Source organism: Balaenoptera musculus, chromosome 7 (genome assembly GCF_009873245.2).
Source record: "Balaenoptera musculus isolate JJ_BM4_2016_0621 chromosome 7, mBalMus1.pri.v3, whole genome shotgun sequence".
Lineage (NCBI taxonomy): Eukaryota > Metazoa > Chordata > Mammalia > Artiodactyla > Balaenopteridae > Balaenoptera > Balaenoptera musculus.
Window position 1 is genome coordinate 22219398 of NC_045791.1, and position 22485 is coordinate 22241882.

Consider the following 22485-nt stretch of genomic DNA (forward strand, 5'->3'; position numbering starts at 1 on the left):
GAACTTCAAGAGTTTTAAAACAAGTTTCAGCAGTGGATTTACTGCTTTGCTTTACTACTTCATTTCTTCCAAAACGCCCGTGTCGGGGTTAAAGTCTCAGGGGCAAAGTCCTGTACAAATAGTCACTTAGTAACGATCTTTGCAAACCCAGCCTCTCCAGCACGTTAAATTCCAAGCAGGGCTTTTTTGTGTTTGTTTGTTTTTTTTTTTTTTTTTTTTTTTTTTTTGGATATAAACTGGTGCGGGTGAAGAGAGAAAGAAGGAACTGGGAAGAGAAAAGGGAAGTTAGACCTCCCTTCCCTCCTTGTCTTTCTCAGAAAACCAAACATGGCATCTTCCATGAAGAGCTTGGTTTCTGACCACAGCAGATATGTTGAATCTTTCCGGAGGTTTCTCGACAATTCCACGGAGCATCAGTGCATGCAGCAATTCATGGACGAGAAGCTGCCGGGCATAATAGCAAGGTAACCAAAAAAAAAAAAAAAAAAGGCCGTTTTTGTCCCAGGGACAAGCCTCGGTCTCGTTCTGTTTAGTGATAGATGGGTCAAGGCCATCCCGGGAGGCTGGGCGCGGGGATAAGAACGAGGTACTGACAGCCGCCCCGCTCGACCCTCCGCGCCGCCCTGGGCCCCTTCTCCTGCAGCGTTTCAGTTAGACGCTCGCTTGAAACGTTCAAAGGCTCTGATTTGTGCTGGATTTCCAGCTGCTCGGAGATAAGCGTTAACCATCGGAAGGCACAAATCCACGTTCCTTTGGGAAAAGATAAGATCCCAATCTTTGAGCTCAGATTTTTCAGCCCTCCTCCAAATTTTACCTTCCGGAAAAAAAAAAAAAAAATCCCCAACGGAGTCTAGTATTTTTGCATTAGAATCAAATAATTACCAAATACTATTTACCCCTGAGGATTGAGTGGGTGCCTCTCAATTCTCTTAATACCCATTTAAATTCATTTTCCTTATCCATTATTATAGTTACCACTCTCCAGAAAAAAAATAATAATAATAATTGTCTTTTACTTTCAACTTAATATTAGCAATGTGGTCCTAAAAAAGCATTTTCCCATTATCAGTGAAACTCACTAGTGCCTATCCTTCTCGCAGACTCCTTTTTTTTTTTCTTGGTGATTAATGTGTTCAATTTGTGCCAGAGCTGATAAGTATTATGAGAGTAACAGATTTCACTTGGCAATGATAATCAAATCACCTATCTGGGGGTGGATTGCTGGAACTTACTCTGCGCTTCAGGAAATAATGATGGAAAACTGGGGAAAATAGCTGGGGATCCAATTTGCAACTGGAAAGGAAAGTGTCCTATCAGCAAAGGAAACTGATATTTTTATCTTTTGCTGGATTTTTCTATTGTAGGCCTGTAATTCTTTCACCAGGATAGTTAACTCCACCTGACCAGAGAAGGCATTGTTGGATGTATATGGAATTTTATTTCCCTTTCTATTTTCTATTTTTCATGGTTCAGTTTTTAAATGTTTTTTTTAATTAAGTATCATATATTAATAAGTAATAAGTAATAGGATAACAATGCAAAAGTCAAAGCAGACAGCAAATACAATTTCTTATCTAGGAACTAATTATAGTTTACTGCTTTGAGTCTTTTTGTTCATTTCTAAAATTAAAGGTAATGAGTTAATTTCTGAGTTCTTTCGCAATACTAAGCATCTGGGTTCATGTCTGTGGCTTATGCAGATCCTTGGTTTACTTCAGCCATCCGTTTGGTTTGAAGACATACTATGGATGCTTAGAGTAACAACAAAAATAGTGGTTCCTTGCCTTACCCACTTCCATTCCTGATTTGGGCTCTCCAGAGACAACCACTTTCAACACTCTGAAATCATTTAGTTGTTGCTTATGGAATTTTCTTTCCTAATTCTAAATAACATGTTATTCTCTTTCTTAATTTTGACGTATTAAGTAGCTAAATAAACATGCACATCCCTCTCCCCATTATGTCAATACAACATATATATATATAGTGGGTATATATATATAAATATATACATATATATGTCTAAATTTTGGTTAATTTGTTTATATCATATCATTTTGCCTGTGTAAATATTTTTCATAATTGAACAATGCATTTATACTATCATTACTACTATCATTATATTTCCTTTCATGTACAGGCTTTTGTTTTTCCTAGAGTTAACTATTGTCTTGATTTTAGTTTATTTTCTTAGCTTCCTATGTACCTATCACTACTTATACCCCAAGCAGAAGTATTAATCTCCTCTCAATATATTCCAACAGATCAAGCAACCTGCTGATTTTTCCTCATGGGAACATCTTTTCTGGAGTTCTCTGTTCTTTTTTTCCAGTCTGGGCTGATTTGCTTTTGGCCTGCTATACAAGTATTGATGAGGAATTTATTTCATCTTCTAGAAATTCCCTTCTCTTTCCAGTACTGAATTCCCGGCTTCTGGATCTCATGCTGTTTTTTTCTTGGTTTCTTTAGTCTTTTTTTTTTTTTTTTTTTTCTTCCCTGCTAATCCTTTAAGAACTTTCTAAGAAAGAGTGCATGGGAGGTAAATTTTTTGAGACTTTGTGTGTTTAAAAATGCTTTCACTCCTTGCTCATCTTTGTTAGATAGTTAGATAGTTTGGGTATAAAGCTCTACGATGAAAATGATTTTATAACAGAAATTTAAAGATATTTTTCCATGGTCTTGTAGTTACTGTTGAGAAATCTAATGCCATTCAAATTCTTCATCTTTGGTTTGTGACCTTTTTGTTGTTTTTTGTTTTTTACGATCTTCTCTTATATCTAGTATTCTGAAATTTTAAGATGATGAGTTATGGTGTGGGTCTTTCTCACCCATTTTTGTGAGTAGTCCCTGGGCCATTTCAATTAAGATTCAGATCCTTCAGTTTAGGGAAGCTTTGGTATTATTTAATCATTCCTGCCCTCTGTTTTTTGTTTTTTGTTTTTTTTCTTTCTTTCTGGAACTTCTATTCATCAAACAGAAGACTTTCTCAGTTGATTCTCTAATTTTCTTATATTTCCAGTTTTCACAATTTTATCTTTCAGCCCTCTATTGTTTGCTATTGTATTTTTAATTTCCAAGAATGTTCCTTTTTTATAGCATCCTGTTTATCTTTCATAGATATAATACCATCTTTTATCTATTATAAAATTTTCCTCTGCTCTCTGCATGTTTCTTCTGAATTCTCCTCTTCTGTTTCTTTTGGTCTCTCTCATGTTAGGGGAGCTCCCCAACTACTGATGAGTCTTGGTTGTCCATCCAATCAAATAATAAGGCACTAAAAATTAGTTCAGGTCCTCTTTGTGTATGTACAGGAACAGTCTGTTGAGCAGTTGGCTCACTGTAGTAATTCGATGTAGATTTTGCACTTGATGGGAGATTCTCAGATGCCAATATAGATAAGTTTATTTAGTGAAATGGATTATTTTTTCACGGAGGAATTATTCAATCCCCTATCTGGAGGTGGTAAGCAGGGTGAGGATGGTTATAGCATACAGCTGTAAATAGTAAAGTTTGTTGTTGTCACATATAATGCATTTAGATCCTTGCCCGGAAAATAGCAAGTTTTCAATAATTCTTAGTTATCATCATAATATATGAAATGGGATGATAATAGTATCTAACTCATAGAGGAGTTGTAAGAATTCAAAGAGTTAATTCACTACAGATGACCAACAGGCACATAAAAAGATGCCCAACATTGCTAATTCTTAGAGAAATGCAAATCAAAACTACAATGAGGTACCACCTCACACTGGTCAGAATGACCATCATTAAAAAGTCTACAAATAACAAATGCTGGAGAAGGTGTGGAGAAAAGGGAATCCTCCTACACTGTTGGTGGGAATGTAAGTTGGTGCAGCCACTATGGAAAACAGTATGGAGGTTCCTCAGAACACTAAAAATAGAACTACCATATGATCCAGCAATCCCACTCCTGGGCATATATTCAGGCAAAACTATAATTCAAAAATATACATGCATCCCTATGTTCATAGCAGCACTATTCACAATAGCCAAGACACAGAAACAACCTAAATGTCCATCAACAAATGAATGGATAAAGAAGATGTAGTACATATACACAATGGAATACTACTTAGCCATGCCATTTGTGGGACTTCCCTGGTGGCTCAGTGGTTAAGAATCTGCCTGCCAATGCAGGGGACATGGGTTTGATCCCTGGTCCAGAAGATCCCACATGCCGTGGAGCAACTACGCCTGTGCACCACAACTACTGAGCCTGTGCTCTAGAGCCCGCAAGCCACAACTGCTGAAGCCTGCACACTCTAGGGCCCACGTGCCGCAACTACTGAGCCCATGTGCTGCAGCTACTGAAGTCTGCGCTCCTAGAGCCCATGCTCAGCAACAAGAGAAGCCACTGCAGTGAGAAGCTGTGCACTGCAACAAAGAGTAATTAGAGAAAACCTGCACACAGCAACGGAGACCCAGTGCAGCCAAAAAAAAAAAAGAAATAACGCCATTTGCAGCAACATGGATGCAACTAGAGATTATCAAACTAAGTGAAATAAATCAGAAAGAGAAAGACAAATGCCATATGATATCACTTATATGTGGAATCTACAATGTGACACAATGAACCTACCTAAGAAACAGAAACAGAATCACGGACACAGAGAACAGACTGGTGGTTTCCAAGGAGGAGGGGGTTGGGGGAGGGATGGAGTGGGAGGTTGGGGTTAGCAGATGTGAGCTTTTTTTTTTTTTTTTAATAAATTTACTTATTTATCTATTTATTTATTTTTGGCTGCTGTGGGTCTTCGTTGCTGCGTGCGGGCTTTCTCTAGTTGAGGCGAGCAGGGGCTACCCTTCATTGCAGTGCACAGGCTTCTCATCGCGGTGGCCTCTCCCACTGTGGAGCACAGGCTCTAGGCACGCAGCCTCAGCAGTTGTGGCACGCGGGCTCAGTACTTGTGGCTCGTGGGCTCTAGAGCGCAGGCTCAGTAGTTGTGGCGCACAGGCCCAGCCGCTCCACGGCACGTGGGATCCTCCCGGACCAGGGATCGAACCTGTGTCCTCTGCATCGGCAGGCGGACCCTCAACCAATGCGCCACCAGGGAAGTTCCAGATGTGAGCTTTTATATACAGAGTGAATAAACAACAAGGTCCTACTGTATAGCACAGAGAACTATATTCAATATCCTACGATAAACCATAATGGAAAAGAATATTAAAAAAATGTATATATATGTATAATTGAGTCACTTTGCTGTACAGCAGTAATTAACACAACATTGTAAATCAACTATACTTCAATAAAAAAATTTTTTTAAAAAAGAGTTAAGTCATATAAATCACTTAGCTGTGCCTGGAATAATAATAATAAGTTGAGTGCTTGTCATGTGCAGACACATTTCTAAAAGATTCACATCAGTTATATCATTTAATCCTCACAACTCCTCCATAAGGCAGATACTATAATTACAACCCTATAAGGTAGGTGGTATTATTATCCTATTTCTTAGAATCAATAATAAAGGCACAGAGAAGTTAAATAACTTGCTCAAGGTTACATATTAGTAACCTAGGATTTCAACCTAGGTGCTCTGCTCCGTAACCTCACTATGCTAGCTAATGATAGAAGCATTTTTAAGAATTAACCAAGGGCTTCCCTGGTGGCGCGGTGGTTGAGAATCTGCCTGCCAATGCAGGGGACACGGGTTCGAGCCCTGGTCTGGGAAGATCCCACATGCCGCGGAGCAACTGGGCCCGTGAGCCACAGTTGCTGAGCCTGCGCGTCTGGAGCCTGTGCTCCGCAACGAGAGAGGCCGCGATAGTGAGAGGCCCGCGCACCGCGATGAAGAGTGGCCCCCGCTTGCCGCAACTAGAGAAAGCTCTCGCACAGAAACGAAGACCCAACACAGCCATAAATAAAATAAAAACCAAAAAAAAAACTAAATCTTTAAAAAAAAAAAAAAAGAATTAACCAAGAGCACAGACAAGGATGGGTGTATTAGGACTCATGATTATGAATTGGAAGATAATTAGAACTGAGGAAGGCAACTCATTCATAGGTGTCCTTGACTCTGTGTTTCCCAGTGTCCTTAAGAACTCTGCTTCAATCTGTCTTCTTCCTATTACTCTGGGCAGGCTCCTCACTTTAGCCAAAAACTAGGCTTGTTTACCATCCTGAAGCACAAACAAACAAGCACCATTCTTTCAGTTCATGTTTCCTCTCTAGCAGTCTCCCTTTTTCGTTCTCACTCTTTCATCCTTTTTCAAAAATCTCTAGATCTTCTTCTTCTTTATTGAGTTCACTTTTAATCCCACTGCCATCTGACTCCTGCCCTCAACCACCTTTTAAAGCTGCTATTATCAAAGATATTCATATTGCCAAATTCAATGGAGAGTTGTCCTTTTTTTATGTTTTAGTAATACAGTCAGACACGTACAATGGCCTTTTCCTTCTCTAATTCTCTTAGCATCTCTCTGAGCTTTACTGCTTTCCTCTCTGTCTTCTTTGTGTGTTCCCCATTATCCCATGACTTTTCAAAGTTGGTATCGTGTCATAATCCCACTGCTCTTCTCTTTGCAATACCCTTGGGTGATAGAATCTATTCTCCTAGTTTCGACCATTACTATATGATAATTCTCCAGAACACATCATCAATCCTGATCTCTCTCCTACCCAGCTTCAATCTTGCATATCCAAATGTCTGTTGAATTCAGATTTATCAAAAACCAAAAAAAAAAAAAAACAAAAAACTGACAAAACATAAACTTGCCATAAAATCACATTGTCCAGCTTCCTTTTCGATACCACACTTCACCCAGTCATCCAAATTCACAACGTGGCAGTCATCGTGCACCTCGTCCTTTTTCTGACCCCTTATTTTTTTTTTTACATCAATTTAAAGAAAGTCCTACTGTTGCATCCCAGCCCATCAATTCCACTCTATTTCTGTATAGAGCCATAATACTGGGCTTTATTGTCTCACATTTCAACTTGAGAGCAAAGTGGTCTTTTCATTTTTATGTATCAGTGCTTAGGATAGGCACATAATAAATGTTTAATAAACATTTGTTTATTGAAAGGAAGTTAGCAAGAAGAAAGAAAGAAGGCAAATATCAGAGATAGTATGAATCACCTTAGCTTTTCTCCCATCTACAATGAATGGCTTATTATATTACCAGACTCAAAGGCCCACATTTTCTGTTTTTGTTCTCCAAACAATCTTCAAACAAATGCTATTTCCTACCTCTGAGATGTTTATAGTGCTGTTTCTAAAAGTCTCCCAGTTCAAGATTGGTAATAAATGGAACCTTTACTTCTAAAGATTTCTGAAGACAGCAATATAACCACTGAAACGATCGAGGCCCTTCTTGTTGGCCTAGTTTTTGTTCACTGTAATTTTAGTCTGTTCTCTTCAACTAGACTTGATAATCAGATTTTACAAACCACCTGGCACATTTTTCTTAAACTACATAATTTTTTTTTTTTCAGGATTGGAGACACAAAATCTGAAATTAAGATTCTAAGCATTGGTGGAGGTGCAGGTATGAATAACACATTTTAAAATTTGTATTTCACTCCAAACATCATGTTGTCTGACAGCAATATTGTTCATGCTTTAGGAAAGCCATTTTCCTTTGCTTTTGGCAGAGTTTAGTTTACTAAAACTAGTAAGAGACATGCCACTTCAACTAAGATTAATGTCCACATAGATTTATAGGGTTTAGGACATCGGCCTTCATTATTATCTGTGATACGGATACGTGTGGCTTTCTTATTTTTTTTTAATATAAATGGAAAAAATATAGGATAACTTTAAGGATAACTTTGATCCAAAATGATTTAACTGTTCACAGAAAAGGGAAATTTCGTAAGACATTCCTTAAGCTTGTGCCACTTAAAGCAAGGTCCATAGACTGGTTAATGGTTCACAAACTATTGCTGGTGCATGAGAAGATAAGTGTGCACTGGAATGTAAATCAATGCACAGCTCCTTTCATTGAGAAAGCATTGCTATGGGGAAAAATATGCTTAATGACATAGTTAATTTACACTCTTGTAACCCCACTCTTTTTGAGTTGCACTGGCCTAAACCATTCCCTTCCTCTGGCTCAGTTCTAAAGCTGCCCTCTAAGAATTCAGCACACTCCCCAACTCCCTTTCATAAGCGGTTCATGTTCTCATTACTTAGAGCCAGTGCTTTTATCCTAGGGGAAATGGGAAGTCTGGAAAGACAGGTTAATGTGGGTGTAGTTTCTGACTCTGCCACTAATGAACTGTGTGAACTTGGCTGAAACATAAGCTTCAGTTTGCTCATCAGTAAAATGGGAGCAGTGAATTATGTCTCATAGGGTTGTAGTGAGATTTATATAGATTAGTTTATAAAGTGCTTCTATAAGGTGGAAGTAGGTCCTTTCTGCAAAAATAAAACAAGAAAATTCATCTCCAGACTTTGCCTCATATCAAACTCCTGAGTAGTGTTTGCTTTACTTTTAAGTTGCTAGTCATCTGGAGGTCCGAGTTAACATAATAATAATATATATATTATATATACTATATAATATATATGATATGTTAATACTATAATAATATAATATAGTCATATATTTATATTATATAATATATCCATATATAATAATATATAGTCATATATAATATTTAAACATATTATTCATATGTTTATATCCTTATTATTGTTTTCATTTGAAGTAACCACGGAGTGATGGTTAGTATAGGTTACAACTTGGTAACAAGTGGACACTACATTACCACTTGTCACATAGTGCCAAATGGTAATCTCTTCTGTCTTCTAAGTGTAAGTGTTCTAATCCTACATGAATGAGTTGAATTGTGCCCATCTTAACACAAAGATAACCAAGAACCCTCTAATGGAATAGGATAGCTAGTTTTTCATGTCATCATTTGCTCATTTTTCATAAAATACACTGTAATATAATGTAATAAGGACTGACTCTTAAAATAATTTTACATTATTATCTTTCACCAAGAAAACAGAAACCATCAAGGACAGGTAATGAAAGATACTGTCATGAATGATCTAATACAGTGTGTTTAAGCTAAAATACTCTATTATTGCTTGTGATATTTTATGTCCTAAGGTTTATAAGAGTGATGAATTGCCCAAAGAGTGTCCTATTAATTCATTTCACCAAGACAGTCATTTCCAGTGTGTTTTGCAAATGAATTTCAGGCAACCACAGGCAATGAGACTATCATTTGATAGCGTCACTTGTGCTTGGACAAGAAAAGAAGCCCTACAAGGAAAAGTAATTAAAAACAATCTCTACCGTGGCCAAGTTAATTGACCTTTTAATATAAAGTTAATTGAATTTCTAATGTAAATTTATCAAGATGCTTATAAGCTATCTAGAGAAAGGACCATTTGCCCCACACAGTGATTCCTTACATAAAGGTGCACAGAGGGGCTAATATAGAGAACTTTTCCAAACACAGGGAGCAGCATTTGGTGTTCTTCTGACTGAGCCCTAACATTGTATTAATAACAAGCTCTGCCTTGGGGAGAATATGGGTGCCCTTTAAGCTCATTCTTCATAAGAAACTGATCAGAAACATAAGAATTGCAAGAGAAATTCAAGCTGTAAATACTTAGTCTTCACTGCTCAAGTAAATTACATGAAATCAAAAGCAAGGCACTTAAAACCCCTAGGTCTAGAGGTCCTTGGCATGAAAGAGTAGTGTTTTGGGGGAAAGGACACCTCACTCAGTCTGAGTGCTTATATACCAACTGGGAGATGCTTATCTAATAATCTGTCATTGCCTAACTGCAAGGACTGCATGCACAGAAGAAAAATATATTATTATATAGTGAGGAACTTCCTGTACTTGCCTTAGAGAAATGGGTTCGCCGCATGTTTCACAATCTACAGCGTGCCTGAGACTTTTGCATTATCCTGTGGCTTAGGTATCCTTCCAAATAAGTGTCTGAACTCCAGTCCCTGGCAAATGAGGCCATTGGCCCCATCTGACACCTTGTGCTCTGCTCCCATAATGCATCTTACAGGGTTCTACTCTGGTCTTAGCTTATGGGCCTCTCTGGTTTCACTTCCTAGATGTTTTCTTTTGGATGTCCATATACCTACAGATCCTATTCTGCATATCTTTGGTGCAAATACTATCTCTGTATTTGTAATGGTGATACCATTCTCACCATCATGATGAAAAAACACACCAAAAGCAAACAAACTAAAAACTTCCCTAAATCAAATTGCTGCATTTATATCACTTAATGTTCATATTCTTTGGGGGCCTGTTTGATTTTCTTCTCAGAAGCATGAGCAGGGGCTGCTATGTACCCTATCTGTCTTCTGTCTCTTCTATAGAGGTTGGTATTTGGGTGGAGAGGGATTTCATAATTTAAGAGAGAATGTAAGGTTTTAGAAAAAGGTGTTTGGCAATTCAGTTCAGAAGCCAAGCAATTATTAGGGCTCTGAGCAGTTCAAAAGAAAGGAAATTGATGGAAAACTTTTCATGTCTTCTGTAAGTGATCTACTACATCAGTGAAATACAATTGATAAGCAGCATTGTTATTCATAGATTATATATTTAATGTTAGGAGAATGTTTGAAATAAATATTATGTGTATCCACAAAAGAAAGAGAGGAAATCAGGAGAAAAACAAATCATGTACAGAAATATAGACCATATAATTTTTACAAAGGCCAAATAGAGAAGTGTAAAGCTGTATGTGTATGTGCATAAGTTTGTATGCTTTCATGAAACAAAGTGAGCAACGGGAATGCTTTATTCGAGGTCTCAGAGTATTCATATTATGCTTATTTCAACAATTTTTTTTTTTTTTTTTTTGGCTGTGTGGCTTGCGGGATCTTAGTTCCCTGACCAGGGATGGAACCCAGGCCCTCGGCAGTAAAAGCACTGGACCACTGGGGAATTCCCAATTGTTTTTAGCTATTGAGAGCAACTGCATTGTATTCTAAGTCTCAGAGAACATGCTTTTTTGGTCCATCTTCAACACTGATGCTTCCTAAAATTAAACCACCCAATGGAGCTTCTTCATTATTCAACTTTTAATGAGTGTTGTCTTTATGTTTGATGGTACATGAAGAAAAAGAAACCCATACTCTTTTTGGTAAGGGAGAATGCTGTTAATTTACAGTGCACATTTATACATGGAAAAAGGTTCCAGAAGGCAGTAATGGGCAATGTTTTCTCCTTGCTCTGGGCTTTGCTTCGAGGAGAATCATTTTATCTGCTGCGTTGTTCAGTTCTTATGTTCAAATGCCAGAAAATTTTATAAGGTTTCGACAGGAGTCAAATAATCTCATTTTATCCAGCTCTCTACTTTTTTCTAACCTATTATGTACCAACTCAGGTGTCATAACTTATATAATAGTGTATATATTTGTAGATAAATTTTTAATCCACTGAAGCAATTCACATATGAAACACAAGTGGTATAAACCCTTTTATAACATTTTTTGGAAAATAATTATGCTGACATATGTTGAGTTAGGTTGTTTTCTTATTCTGTAACATATAGACACCAACATTACTACAGAGATTAAAAAATAGAAGAGAATTTTAGAGACCATCAATACCCTCATTCTACAAACAAAAAGCCTGAGAACCATCAGGCAGAATAAAACCCAGGTCTCTTGATTGTAGTCCAGTCCAACAAACTGTACTAAACAGATAGAAAAGTTAATTATCGACCTGGCAAAAGAGAGATTCGGTATTTAGTAATGACCAGCTATTTGAAAATCTAATTTTATCAGATTATGAATCTCGTTTCCTTTCATAAATGACATGTTAAGGTGACCCTGAAGTTTAAGCTAGGTGGATAGAAGTAGAAACATGTAATTAAGGCAAGAACTGGAAGAGCCAGTGTATCCAGTTGAGAAGCAGGAGCTGGTAGGAAGCAAAGGTTAATGTTTCCAATGGTCTAGAGTAAGCCAAGAGTCTGTATCAGCAACTAAGGAATGACTGGGGAAATACAGGGAATTGGGGGATTTTTTTTGCCTAGAAAAAAAGAATTTGAATGTGCTTATTGCCATCTGCAGATATTTCCTATTGAGCAAACCACAGAATATCTGCCCCTAAAGGGCCAGTGGTTAAAAGAGAGAGATTTCTTTGTTTGGTATTAGAATTTACTGATGATCAAACCTGTTCAGAAATGAAAGCACACATCTTGGGATATAAAGAGCAGTCACTCTAGGAGTACTAGCTTAGGCTGGAAAAACACTTTGCACATACGCTATGGAAAGGACCCAGGCAATGATTTCTTGGGTGTTTGGGCCATTAAAGGTGCTTTCAGTCCAGAAAATCTATGATCTCATGAGTAACCTTCTAGAAAGAGGTAGGCATTTCTTCAGAGTGGTGTGGCTAACACCACGTTTGGTTACATTGAAGAAGCAGAGTTTAAGCAGGACTTGTAGACATGCAGACGATTTCTGTCTGGATCCTAATTGCTTTATAACTTGACATGAGTAAGAACTGTTCAACTTATGTGCAGCATGCTAGCACTTACTCCATAACCGGAAGGATATGGACCCTAGCCAATTATTAATCTGTAGGATTTAGGACTGTCTACTTCAGATACTTTGGGGCCTCAGATATAAAGGATTGTTAAAGGCATTCATAACTATGTTATTTTGAAAAAAATTATTCTCCATATATAAGTTTACCAAAATAGTTTACCTCGTTGTATTGTATTTAAAACTTTCAGTGAACATGAAAGTACTGTTAAAGACAGATACAGTACAGAATGGAGAGACGTGAACATAATGCTACAATACTGGAGCCACCGTCATTAAAACCAAAATAAACAAGATTGTTTTGGCTAATTCAATAAGGCCTGAAACAGGAAAATGGGGATAAAGAGCAGAGTGAAGACAAAGCTATCATTATCTGCAGATTAAATGACTGTATACTTAGAAAAGCAAATAAACTCAGTTGTATAGCCTTAAAATTAATAAGAATGCAGTAATGGCCTGATAAAGGTAAAATAGGAAGAAAGCAATACGGTAGATCCACATTTCTTTTTTGGTCAACATCTGAGTGTTTTTCATTTACAGTTTTGATTATTTTACAATGTACTAGAAAGTCTGTGGCATGTGGTTATGTGTAATTTTGCTGAAGGACAAGTTTGTATCTTCCCAGTTCTTGTGCCAGTTTGGGACACAGTCTCTTAGTCGGTGAATATGCTTCTACTTGACATACACTATTGAATACAACTTTGCAATTTAATACACACAGTCACGTAACCCTGGTGTAGGGTGTCTGCTGTCATCTTCATTTTATACATGGTGAACCTAATCATATATGCCACAAGGGGATTGGGGGTCCTAGAGATTGGGGTCAATGCCCAGGGTCTTCTGAGGCTTTGTCTCTATTAAGAATAACAAACTGATAGAAATGGTAAAAAAATACTGGATGGCTGAGCTACTAATATATTCAGTACAAAATATAAGAAAACTATTTGAAGAAAAGTTCAAATTTTTACTGAGAACAATTTGAGAAGATTTAAAAAGCAAATATGCAACAGTGATGAGGTTACAGTGACATGAAAGCTTTCATGTACAAAAGGTAAGAGTTTGAAATGAAACGAAGTTTTCCTGAAAGTAGCGTGGCATTATATATCAAGAACAGTTCTGATATTCATCTATCGCACAAGGCCCTTGTGATGCTGGTTGTTAAAATACTGACATACTTGGTAAATAGCCAATTCCTGATGTCCCAACACAGCCCCTGCTGCTGCTTCAGCCTCTCCTCATAGATTCTGTATATCCTCCCCACCCACCCTGTACCTCAGCCCCCCACCTCCAAGGGTCCCAACAATTGGACTGGTCTTGCCTGCTCAGAAGGCCTCTAAGAATGTTCTTTAGTTCTTTAGCCTGCATCCTTTCTCAGCAGCTAGTGTCTGACACCTGTTTTTTTGTTTGTTTTGTTTTGTTTTATATCACCAAAGATCAAGGATCTCATTCTAATCATTAATTCTGGTTCTTGGAATTAATCTGCAAAAAGATTTTTGCCCAAAAATTCACGGTTCATTGTCAGATGCCTCAGAATAGCAAAAAAACTTAAAGCTAAGTATAACTATACATATAAAACTATATATAAAAATGTATTTCTATGTATAAATACATATTCATATATATTTCCACATATAAATGCACACATTTATATATTTTTTTAGATATATACTTTTATTTATATTATATATAAAAGGTTAATAATGAAATTGATTATTCCACATATCCATTTTTGAGAATACAAATAGCACTTTCAAATAAATTTTGATATATTCATGGTTTAACTCTCAAGTGGGAAAGTCAAAATAATTCATATACATAATAATCTCTCCTGGGTAAACTAAAGAAAATTATTTGCTCAAAGGGGAAAAAAACAACTTAGGAGAAAATAAACCAAAACATTATACCTTTGCTTTCTCCAGTAGTGAGATATTTATTTTATTTTTACTTTACACTTCTATATCTTGAGTTTTCTATAGTATTAATTTTACAGCCAGGGACAGGAAACATAAACCCAATTTAAATTATAATTTTATAGTTGATGAGAGATGATGGTAAAGAATAGACTCACTGACTTCTGACAGTTCCTTCAGCTGTTTGGCTGACGCCCAAAGCACTGTTCTGACACACGTTTTCATGACAATTTTCCTTTGGCTATTTCTGACTCACCAGTAATAATATTGCACCCATATGAATACTTTAAGAACAATCTCGCTTGCGTTGTAGCTTAGCAGAGCTTTTCTTCAGAGTCCATCTGTTCTCCCATGGCTGCTGCGAGGACATGGTGGCCATGGTGATGAGAGTGAGGGTGATGTGGATCAAGAGGATGGTGGTTGTCGGCTCTCTGGTCCTTCAGGTCCTTGATGTTTTCTGTTGATTATTTCTTGCTTTTTTTTCTACAAGGGCAACAGGCTCTCAGACTCTGCTCACACTAGGGCTGATAATTTTCCTCGGCAACATTTGTGTTTTAACCACTATTAATGTGGCGGGCCAATGGTGTAAGGGTCAGATGAGAGATCGTGAAGGTTAAGAGTGCGTAAGAACACGCACGCATGCTGATATTGATGAAATCACACCAACTACATGATTATCTTGGACTACCTTTGCCAGCTCAAGTAGTTTCATCTTATAAATCCTGTCTTTGGGCATGAAGAAGGTAGAAGAAAGTTGGTACTTTATTAAGGGTAATTCAATATGACTTATAAACATCATAATATGGTAGGTATAGAATTTACCTCTCTATGTATGTGCTGAAGTAGCAAATATCTTTATGTTTAAAATGTATAAATTGAAAGGTAAGGCAAAACGCAGTCTTTTTTGAGTTGTTTATCAAATATCTCTACACTTCAGTGTTCAGCACCCTTTGGGACATTTTCTCTATGTTTGTGTTTGATAGAACATTTTGGTAGCATGGCTTTTCTTCTGAAGTTGCAAAGCAATCAGGCAGTATTGTTCCTGGGCCAACAGCCAGGAGACACACGAGAGTAAATGGCAATGCCCTTTTGGCTCAGAATTTATATTTATAATCCCCTTCCTGCAACTCTCCAGCTATTTTAATATTCTACTCTTGTCTTTCCATACTGACAGAACTGCCTCCATACTGAGGCTCCCAGGGGGGGAAGAGAGAGAGAGAGAGAGAGAGAGAGAGAGAGAGAAAGAGAGAGAGAGATTGATTGAGAGAGAAAGGAAAGAGAAGGGATCTCGTCAAGAATCTTTTATCGTTTACACTACAGCTCAGAATCAGATTGTTCTTGTTCTGGTTGCAAACCCATAGCTGAAATTATTTTTCATCACTAAGCAGAGAGTTATCTGGGCAATTTTTCTCCCTAGAAACAATTTTTTTGTGCCTGATATTCTAGTAGAGGGAAAAAGGAAGATCGTAATCTTAATGCAACTGTAATAGAATAAAATTTTTCCTGCTGATAATCTGAAGAATTCACATATATTTTGATATTAGAAATGAAGCAAGAATAGACGGAAATCAAATGGCTGGAGATAACTTGACCAGTCTTTAATCCTCCATTTTCTTGGCCTGGAGGATGTTCTTATTTGGGGCAGCCCCAGGGTTCTCAAGCTGGGCTTTGTGTTTCATTGAATGTAGCTCAGTCAGAAAGACAAGCCATCACGAATACATGATGAGTGCTCTTTCACAGTGTCATTTTATTATGGAGCTGCCCATTTAGAAAGGCAAATCTTCATTTCCTTCTTTCCCAGTCTCCTTCAGCCTTCTCTTAAATGTCACCTTTTCCTGGAGGCTTACATGACAACCCAACTGAAAATCACAGAGCTTCCCCTCATGGCTTCCCCTAGATATTTTTTGCCTTGGTTTTCTCCATGGGACTTATCATCATCCATAACGGTTGGATGTTTTTGTCTATTTTATTCATTGCTGTATCTCCAGTGATTAGAACCTAGCATTTAGTAGGTGCTTAAAAATATTTGTTGACTTAATGTATAATAACTTCAATTTATGGAATTATTACTATATATCATGAACTGTGGTAAATTATCTCCATATAATGCCTTTAACATTCAGCGTGACCCTGAAGAGTAGACCATATTATCCCTAATTTACAGATATGCAATTTAAAGGGCAGAGATATTAACAAATTTGCATAAGATATTTCTAGTGAATACAAAATTTGAGTTCAATTTTCTCTATAGCCTCTAACTTTTCCTTTTCATATATATTTTTTTCCTTTTTAATCAAATGACCTCGGGTTTTAAGCAAAAAGGCAACATTCCTCTGCTATCTCATGAAATATATCCTTGAAGTTCAGGGAGTGGAGAAAAGCTGTCTGGAAGAGAATATCCCCACCTTTTCCCTGTTTTTGAACTTTTTAAGTTCCACTGTCAGAGGTTTCAATTATATGTCGCTCTTCAAATATAGGTATGATGCATTTAAAATATGGCCCATATGAAAGCAAGATATTATAACCACAAAAATATCTGACTGTGAAATTAAGTAAAACACTCAACTTAGGTCAGAAAGGAATCATGGGAAGTCATTCTATAGTTGTAGCTGATTTGAGGGATGGAGTAGTACAAAGGAAAGAGATTTGCAAGGAAGGAGATTTTAAAAATTTAGTTTTCATTTAACTTCCCAAATCAAAAAGTCAGGATAGAAAATAACACAGGAGTGAACAGAACAGAAAAAAAAAAAAAAACACCCACAACCCAGCCTAATAGGAAAAAAACACAAAAAAACAACCCACAACCCAGCCTAACAGAAAATAATTTTTGATTCATGCTGACACATGTTTGGATTTTCCTAACTTTGCTCAAGCTCCACATATTGATCAACTGAGAAAATCAGTTACATCATCATAAAATGCCCAGACTCCAAAATCATTAATTTGCTTTGCTAGTCACAAAAGGGGGTGCAGGAAGGAAGGAAAGAAAAGAAAAAAAAAAAGAAGGATGGTATATATTGGAAAGAGTTTGCTTAATCCCTATAATTTTTCCATTTGTCACAGGAAACTTTGCAGATTTTGTTCCAAAGCTTTAGGGGGAAACATGTAATAATAAGGCTTTAGTTAACTCAAACAACTGCTGGCCTAAAGTCTTAAGATGTCATCAGTAAGTAGTCTACAATTGCCAGAATTATGATCAAGCAATGCCTAGTGAGAGATCATATATGAAAGGAGACTGACTATAAAATGAATAAGTACTGCCTTATTCCTCTTAAATGTTGTTTTCTGGACCTGAAAGTTAAGATTTCCAGAAGGCTCTGCGATGCACAATAAAAGCAGCAGACTGCTGGCTTCCACGTTTCTTTTGTTTACCCCTGAATTTGTGGAGAATTTCTGAATTATTTGACTGATTCATTTCTAGTTTACTTTCCCCCATTCTTTTGGCATATTAGTTTGGCTTGGGTGCTCTTTAAAAGCCTTTACAGGGCACTTAATGTCTGATACTGGAACACATTCATAATGTTATGGCTCCTATTCAGAAGGATTCAGCCGAGAAAGAACAAATGATCTTCTTTCTTTCTTTTTTTTTTTTTCATTGTTTGAATCTCTTTACTGCTGGCTCATGGTACTATAGGGTCTGATAACCCCTCACATGCTTTTCAGTGATTAACGATCAACCTGCTCAGTTGCTTAATCTAGCATTTTAGAGTCCTTGATACTTTTTAACAAACTCATTGGAATCAAGCCTTTGCTAGTGAATAAAATAAGTGAATTAAAGCACTAATTCAGGATCAGGGAACACAAGGTTTTATCTGTGTTGCCAACTCCAGTCAAATAACTGGCAGCTTCTGTCTGATGGGTTCTGATGCTACTGCTAGGCTCTGTGAGAAAGACTACCAAGGTAGTTAGTGATGTGTGGAAGAGTTCATGCCTAAGAGTCAGTCAGATGAAGTGAGGCAGTGAGGGGAGAGTCTTCCTGGCAGAGGAGAGAGCGCAGGCAAAATGTATGGAAGAGTCATGATGTCAATGGGGGGGGCGAGGGGGAGAGCGCAGCCTAGAAATACAAGAAATTCAGGGTTCCTAGAGACAAGAGTTTCAAAATATGAAGTTGTGAGAGATGAGAATAAGAAAGCAGACAAGGTGGTCTGTGCTCAGTTAAGGAGTTTGGACTTAATCCAGTTGATTAGTCATTAGAAGGTTTTAACCTCAGAAATATTGGGCTTGCTTATTAGCTCAGGGTTTTAAATGGTTGTTGTAGTGATGGCTTTGAGGCAGACCAAGTTCAGCAGAGACAGGCTGAATTTTTAGGTTATTATTTTAGTATTCCAAGAGATAGGTAATTTGGGCCTAAACAAGGACATTGCTAGTATGGATGGAAAAGAGAAAGTAATGAAACATATAGCAGGAAAACTTACAGGTGGCCAGGGAGGGAAGATGAAGAAAAGAGCAAAGCTTGGATGTCTGGATGGAAAGTAAACAGTATAGGTGATGTATCAAGAAAATATTTGTAACTAAATTTATTTAGAACGGAATGCTAAATGTTTAGACTGTAATACTACAGAACATCTGAACTACCTCTCTACTGACTCTCTTTTTTGGGGGAAAGAGGTTCATATAAATCATTTTTTAAAATGCATTTCTCTTATTTCTGAGTGATACAAGAATGCAAACTACATATGGTATGAGATCAAGGAATATGTTGTCTTATGGGAGATCTCTCTCTCCCTCTCTCTCTCTCTCTCTCTCTCTCTCTCTATATATATATATAATCTCACAATAAGAAATAATAGAGTCTATTATAAATAACAAATATAACACAGAAAATAAGTGCCTTATGAGCATGGTGACATTGTTTATTGTCAAACCCAAAGAGTGAGAGTGGGAGAAAGTGAGTAAAAGGAGTAAAATTACTACAGTTTTTTGAAATATTTATTTATTGAACAAATTGTTTTTATTATATCAGTCAATTTATAAAATAGTTATTTTATGTCATCAAAAAGTTTACAAATAACAAATGTTGGCAAGGATGTGGAGAAAAGGGAACCCTAGTACACCGTTGGTAGGAATGTAAATTGGTGCAGCCGCTATGGAAAACAGTATGGAGATTCCTCAAAAAACTAAAACTAGAACTATCAAATGATCCAGAAATTCTACTCCTGGGTATATAGCCAAAGAAAACAAAAACACTAATTCAAAAAGATACATGCACCCCAATGTTCACAACAGTATTATTTACAATAGCCAAGATACGGAAGCAACCTAAGTGTTCATCAACAGTTGAATGGATAAATAAGATGTGATACATATATCACCATGGAATATTACTCAGCCATAAAAAAAGAATGAACTTCTGCCATTTGCAACAACATGGATGGACCTAGAGGGTATTTGTGCTAAGTGAAATAAGTCAGACAGAGAGAGACAAATACTTGGTTATCACCTATACGTGCAATCTAAAAAATAAAATGAAAGAATGAATATAACAAAACAGAAACAGACTCAAAGAGAACAAACTAGTGGTTACCAGTGGGGAGAGGAAAGAGGGGAGGAGCAAGATAGGCGTAGGGGATTAAGAAGTACAAACTACTATGTATGAAGTAAATAAGCTATATTGTACAACAGCACAGGGAATATAGCCAATATTTTATAATAACTACATATGAAGTATAATCTATAAACATTTTGAATCATTCTGTTGTACACCTGAAAACTAATATAATATTGTAAATCAACTATATCTCAATACAAAAAACTTTAAAATATAGTTATTTTTTAAAAAGTATTTTCAAAAATAAAATTGCAGTGATAATATTTTGTTAAAAATTAAAGAAACTTGGGAAACAAAACCAGATGGGACATTAGCACCAGGAGCAAGTGCAACTGTCCCTGGCAAACAAGAAGTGTGGTCACCTGACTTATGAAGTCAGAACTGCATTTTATGTGCTACCCCCTGAGGAAATAATTTCATTATCTCCTCTTGTTGTTCATTCATTTCTGCTAGGGACCCAGCAGTGAATGCACAGAAGGTTCGTGTCCACACGTGGGCTCACGCTCTATAGAGGTTGTTACGTGAACCTATGGGTTCCGAGTCTCCACTGCAATTCTAGCACTGTGTCCTCTGTCATTGCCATAGGAGGCGGGACTGGGTGGCTCTATGGTAGAACATTCTGCAGGTTGGGAAAGGGACAAGATTGGAACGAGCCCTGGGGATGTGCTAGATACATTCTTCCATTTGGGTAGATCCCACTATCTGAATTTTAAAATGTTGGATTTGGGAGCCTCAGAATTAATGATTTTTTTAATCTAAAATATATGGCTAGGCGCATAGCACAGGGAGATCAGCTCGGTGCTTTGTGACCACCTAGAGGGGTGGGATAGGGAGGGTGGGAGGGAGGGAGACGCAAGAGGGAAGAGATATGGGGATATATGTATATATATAACTGATTCACTTTGATATAAAGCAGAAACTAACACACCATTGTAAAGCAGTTATACTCCAATAAAGATGTTAAAATAATAATAATAATAAAATCATTGCATGTTAATAGAAAAAATAAAATAAAATAAAATATATGGCTAGGCTGATAGAGGCAAGAACAGAACTTTTGGCCTCTGGGCCTTTGGGGCAAGCTGGAATCTATTTCTCATTAGCCCACAGATTTTCCTATCAACCTTTTGCCTTAGTTATCTTTTGTACCCTCCAAAAATAATTACTGTAGAGAAAAACTTCCTATGTCCTTTTAGTATTTGGTGGTTTCCTATTTCTTAGTATGAAACTGTTAGAAAAACAAACACTTCAGAGTCAGACAAGTATGCCTTAAACTTTAGGCACATTAATGTCCCCTCAGTGTCAAATTACTCAAATCACCTTGTCTAGTTGGGAACAATACTGTGGCGTTTGTGATAGCATTGTGGTCAGGATTAAGTGAGATGTTTCAAGTCAAGTGCCTAGCACAGTGTTTGACAAATAATAGGTGGCCAATAAATGATGGCTAGAATAATGATTAAGGAAGGACTAAAAGGTGTCAGGTTGGTGGGGCCGGCTTTGGAGAAAACTGTCACATAGGCTTCTTCATCCTCTGTTTCAGCTTCCTTCCCATATCTTCTCCCCCCTAATCCCCACTGTCTCCCATTACCAGTACTTGGGACTCTCATTATACCATTAGACGGCCCTCTTTCCCTAGCCTAGCATCTTTTGTTCCTGATTTATCTTCCTCATCTCCTTCTTTTCAGACCTCTCAGTCTTATGACCTATGCTTTTTTCGCCCGCCATATCTAACCTTGGAAAGGTTCTGTTAATGCCATTTATGCCAAAATGTTAAAGACTAATGTCATTTTCATATGCTAGTCTTGCCAGCACATAAGTCTGTTTTAGTGAAGGTCAACATCATAACTAAGAGAATAAAAGTGCAAACTTAATTTGGAGGCATCAGTAATAGAGAAAGAAGAGAGATTTTTAAAGAGAGGGACTCAATGATAACAATAAAAATAATGAACAGCTAACATTTATTAGGTGCCAACTCTATTTTGCACTGTGCTTTATATGCATTGCCTCATTTAATCCTCTCACCCAATAAATTATGTACTATTAATATTGCTGTTTTTCTGATGAGGAAAATGCACCTTGGAGAGATAAAGCAAATTTCCAAAGGTCATAATACCAAGTAAGCGAATCAGACAGGTTTGGAACTCAAGTCTATCCAACTTACCATCATCTTATCTCTCTTACATAGTCACCTGCAGACTAAATTTTCATCAGGGCAGGTATCTATTTGCTCCTCTTACCATCATTTGCTAGAGCCTAGTGTAGTGCCTGGTACATAGTAAGTAATCAATTAATCATTGGTGCATGAATTAATGCATAAATATCTATTCTGCCATAACTTCCTCTCCATTTACCTCTCTGGGATCACCTCTTGCGTGGAGGCACTGCCTTGCCTAACATTGCAAAACTCTGAATTGCCAGTAGTCCCACATATACGATTCTGTTTCCTGACTTCCTGTCCTCTCTACCTGCAATTCCCACTTCCCCAGAAGGCCCTGGGCTGACTTCCACTTACCCTGTAACAAA

The 22485-nt window shown here is 37.2% G+C and overlaps 1 protein-coding gene across 1 annotated transcript in view; it reads left to right on the top strand.

Moving 5' to 3' along the window:
* The first annotated feature begins 232 nt into the window (after positions 1-232).
* Positions 233-22485, top strand: part of HNMT (histamine N-methyltransferase) — a 35869-nt gene continuing 13616 nt past the window's right edge. Inside the window, exons 1-2 of the mRNA XM_036859055.1 lie at positions 233-464; positions 7463-7515. Coding sequence (XP_036714950.1) covers positions 328-464; positions 7463-7515 — 190 coding nt within the window. The 5' untranslated portion in view covers positions 233-327. The remainder of the gene's footprint in view (positions 465-7462; positions 7516-22485) is intronic.